This window comes from Stegastes partitus, unplaced genomic scaffold (assembly GCF_000690725.1).
Source record: "Stegastes partitus isolate 25-593 unplaced genomic scaffold, Stegastes_partitus-1.0.2 Scaffold2805, whole genome shotgun sequence".
In the NCBI taxonomy this organism is placed as follows: Eukaryota; Metazoa; Chordata; class Actinopteri; family Pomacentridae; genus Stegastes; species Stegastes partitus.
In genome coordinates this window covers 4,898-9,011 of record NW_007580536.1, presented here as the reverse complement: position 1 = coordinate 9,011, position 4,114 = coordinate 4,898, and the positions used below count along the sequence as shown (strand labels likewise).

General features: G+C 39.3%; 1 gene segment (V, D, J or C); it reads left to right on the top strand.

The window, feature by feature from the left end:
* Positions 1–1,697: 1,697 nt before the first annotated feature.
* Positions 1,698–2,372, top strand: LOC103375712 (T-cell receptor alpha chain V region HPB-MLT-like). The segment is given in 2 exon segments: positions 1,698–1,893; positions 1,984–2,372. Coding segments are annotated over 2 exon segments (510 nt in total).
* Positions 2,373–4,114: the final 1,742 nt, after the last annotated feature.

The window sequence follows — 4,114 nt, the reverse complement described above, 5'->3', positions numbered from 1 at the left end:
CAGCTGTTCAAAGAGGAGAACAGATCAATATGTTCCTGATATTGGAGATTTGAGGGGAAACAGTTCACCTACATAGAAACATTCAGAGTTTATTTATGAGTAAAACATTAAAAATTGTGTTTGTGAGGATGATTTGTCAAATCACATCAACCTGTGGTACAACAACATGTGTTTTTATTGACTGACTTGTTGCCATATTTTCATCATCCTGTTCCTCTTCATCTTCATCAGTGGTGAATCCAGCAACCATTTAACATCAGATACATCATTCAATGACAATGCAGAAGAAAAGGCAATACAAACTTGACATTACGTACATCAGAGACATCGTATTGGCCCATTTAAATGTTATGTCTACAAATATCAATGTATATAAATAAATAAATGTGAATCCATTGATGAATAGACCTCATATGTTGTTAAATTTCAACCTAAAACCAACATGGAAGCAACTTGTAACATCAAACATTTAATAAGAATATAAAGACCCCTTTGCACACCAGTTTATGTGGTCCTACAATTGAGTCCACATTACCATTGTGACATGTCTTAACAGTAAATTACTTAATTGTTACATTTTAATATTTGCACCAAATCCAAATTTTACTGATCTTTAAGACCTCCAAAGTTCATGCAATGGCAACAAAAGACTGTATTTTCTCACAGAAAATAGGGATACAGTCATATAAATATACCTGCTTCACTTTCAATCAGCTCATCATCAAGCTCTGCAGAAGCCTGATAACGATCCTGATCATTTGAATGAGGTGTGTTGGAAGAGGGAAACATCTGAAACATGCAGGATTGTGGCCCTCGAGGATCAGGGTTGCCCACCCCTGATGTAATCACACCAGGACATACGGATATTGTCACGCCATTCCTCTGGGAGCAAAATTTCTGTCTCAAAGTTCTCCCACCAGCTGGAAGTGGTGGTGGGAGAAAAAAAAAAGAGTTTGTGGGAGAGTTGGAGACGTGAGTCACTGTGGGCCTGAAACAGAATCTATCATGATGTTAACCAGTGGAAGGTGTAGGAGGAAGTGGAATGGCAAGGTAGCGGAAAATAACCATCCTGAACGTCGTCTTTCACCAATGTTCTTGTACATGGAGCAGTATTTGGGCTTGTAAAAACAAGCAAGCATGCAAAAAGCACGTGGACAAGAGACAACGCCAGCATAGTTTTGAGGGCATCCATGCTGTTTCTAAATGTAAACACAAGTCGCACATGTGACGTAAGAACATATTTTGTCGCAGGCAGTGACGTTTCGAAACCTAAAATCCTGATTATTGATTTCCACATACAGACACATAAACGAGGTATTGGCAAATCTTCACTTTGGTTGGAGGTTTTTGAAAGAATCATTTTTAATGTTGTAAATCTGTGCTTTTGTGTGGATGACAAGCCAAAATGTAGCAAAACATCTTTGTATTGTGAGATACCCTGCTACATGTGGACAAGGCCTTAACACTTTGGACACTTAACTCCACACAGCCTTCTACCAGTTAAAGACACAACCGTGGTGGACTTGGTTTTCATGTTAAGACTGACAATAACTCACTTGGTTGTACAGGACCTGAATATCTCAGATCACCATTGCATTACATTCACTGTCCCATTCCTCACAGTCTCCACTTCCACCACATAAAAGGTGAACTAAAGACATTCACCTTGAAGCAATGATGCAGGAAGACTGAACACAAAGCTGTGAATAGACTGTGAATGAGCCCTGTGACTGTGATCAGGCTCCTCCTCCTCATCCATCAGCTTAGTGTTGATGGAGACCATACAGAGAGATCACAGTGTTCTTCATACTTGCTGTAGCTCACAGTTACTCAACACTGCAGATATGATGCTGTCTCTGTTCACCTCAGTGCTGCTGGCTGCTGTGTGTCTTGGTATGAACACAACTTTGTTTCTTTGATATCAATGCAAACCTAATGCAAATCTTTACCAGCACACTGATACTGTTTGTTGGTGTTTTGCAGAATGCAGAGCACAAAAAGACAACGTGATGCAACCGAAAGGAGATGTGAGTCTTGCTGAAGGAGAGGCAGCAACACTGGACTGTCTCTATAACAGCACTTCATCAAATCCATACCTCTACTGGTACAAACAGGATGGAAACAACAGCCCCAAATTCCTCCTGAGCCGCGTTAAGCTGGATGAAGGGAACACAGCAGACGACTTCAAGGAGAGATTTTTATGCACACTGAATTCAACATTCAGATCAGCTCCTCTGAAGATCCAGAAGCTTCAGCTGTCTGACTCTGCTGTGTACTACTGTGCTGTGAGGCCCACAGTGACAGGAAACAGCAAAACTCTGTACAAAAACCTTTGGAGCAAAGACAAGAGAAAACTCCACATCATCTTCTAGAGAGAGACACACTCTGTCACACTTCTATGGTTTTTTCCAGATACAAACTGTCTCTACTTATGAGACAACGTGATAAAGAATGGTAGACATGAAGATAATGTGATGAGTGTCCTCCTCCTGACTGCAGAGGTGCTGCATGAACATCAGAACAAACACAACTAACTGACATTGAACATCAGGTCCAACATTTCAGCAACACAAACATGGAAAACCTGGTTTTGACTTGGTTCATGTCACCTCTCGTAGCTCTGTATGTTTCTGACAAACAACTGAAATACATTTTCAAAGTGTCACAAAATCAGTTTGCATTTTCTTTTAGCTCAAGCTTAGAGTTTAACATTTCACTGATATAAATCTACCTGATAGCTGGACCTTTTTAGGTTACAACATGAAGCCATTTGAGATGCAAACTAGATCTGAAAAGTGAAACATAAAGAAAGTTTGATATTACAGTTTCAAACAGCATTGGTGGACTGTTGTGAAGTAACATTTGTTTGAAATAAAAACATCTTTACTGTGACATTTTTCTAAAGTCTCAGTTAGGAAGAAAACATAAACTTTATGAGTAAATTACAAGAGAACACCTTGGAAGATGTTAGTAGCAGTTCTCAGGTGTTTGTATCATGTCACATAATATGATCAGAATTAACTGCTGTTGGATGGTTTCAGGATCAGCTGAGATGTTTCTATAAATGACAGACAATCACACAACAAATCCTCTGACAACCAAACTAACATCTGACAGACATCAACCACTGAACATGTGTGAAATATAGAGAATCCAGTCTGTAAACTAGAACATATGGAAAACAAGTGAAATCTAGAAAATAATTTACAAAACACAGTCATTAATTGATGACACTAGAGGGAGACACACTCTGTTAAAGATCTGATTTATGAGTTCTTGGACTGATGACAAAGACAACAGAGAAATGAAGCAGCAAAGATCAGAGACAGAGCTACTGTGGAAACATAAAACACTTTGATTGGCTGAACTGAATTGAAAAAAAGATGTCAAGACGTAATGGCCCCACCCACTGAACTTCAGCTCATTCACTGACATTTTTTCTTCCTCATTGTACTGCAATGGAAGAACATTGTTCATCTGCTGTGTGTCTGACTTCAATAACCCCCAAGACATGTTGCTTTACCTGTTTTTGTTGTCGTCTCTCATAATTGGTGAGTTTAAGATCAGAGATCAAAGTCTTGACCTGCTGCATGAACCACATATACAGATGTTATTTCCCTACTTTTCTTCTTTGTTCTTGTGAGAAAATGAAAACTAGTTTTGATCATCTTTAAGTCTGACAGAGTTACACATTTGATTCCATTGTGAATGTCCACAGAGTAACACTGTACAGGTGACATATTTCACTGCTTTCTCCTTTCAGCCTCATGGACAATGTGAGTCTGATGGCTTCATTTTCTCTACTTTTTCCAGGACTAATAGCTGAAACCACAATCTCTCCTGAACAAGATGAAGTCAGTGAAACAGAAGGACAATCTGTTGCACTCAGATGTAACTATGAGACAACCAGTGATTATGCAAACCTTTACTGGTACAAACATCATTCTGACCTTCAGGCTCCTCGGTTTATACTTTGGAAAGAAGGAAAAGGAGACACAGATGAATACATTCCTGATGAACGCAAATATGGATCCCAAACATCAGACACATCAACTACATTGACCATCAGAGAGCTAACCCTGGCAGACACAGCTCTCTACTACTGTGCTGTAGA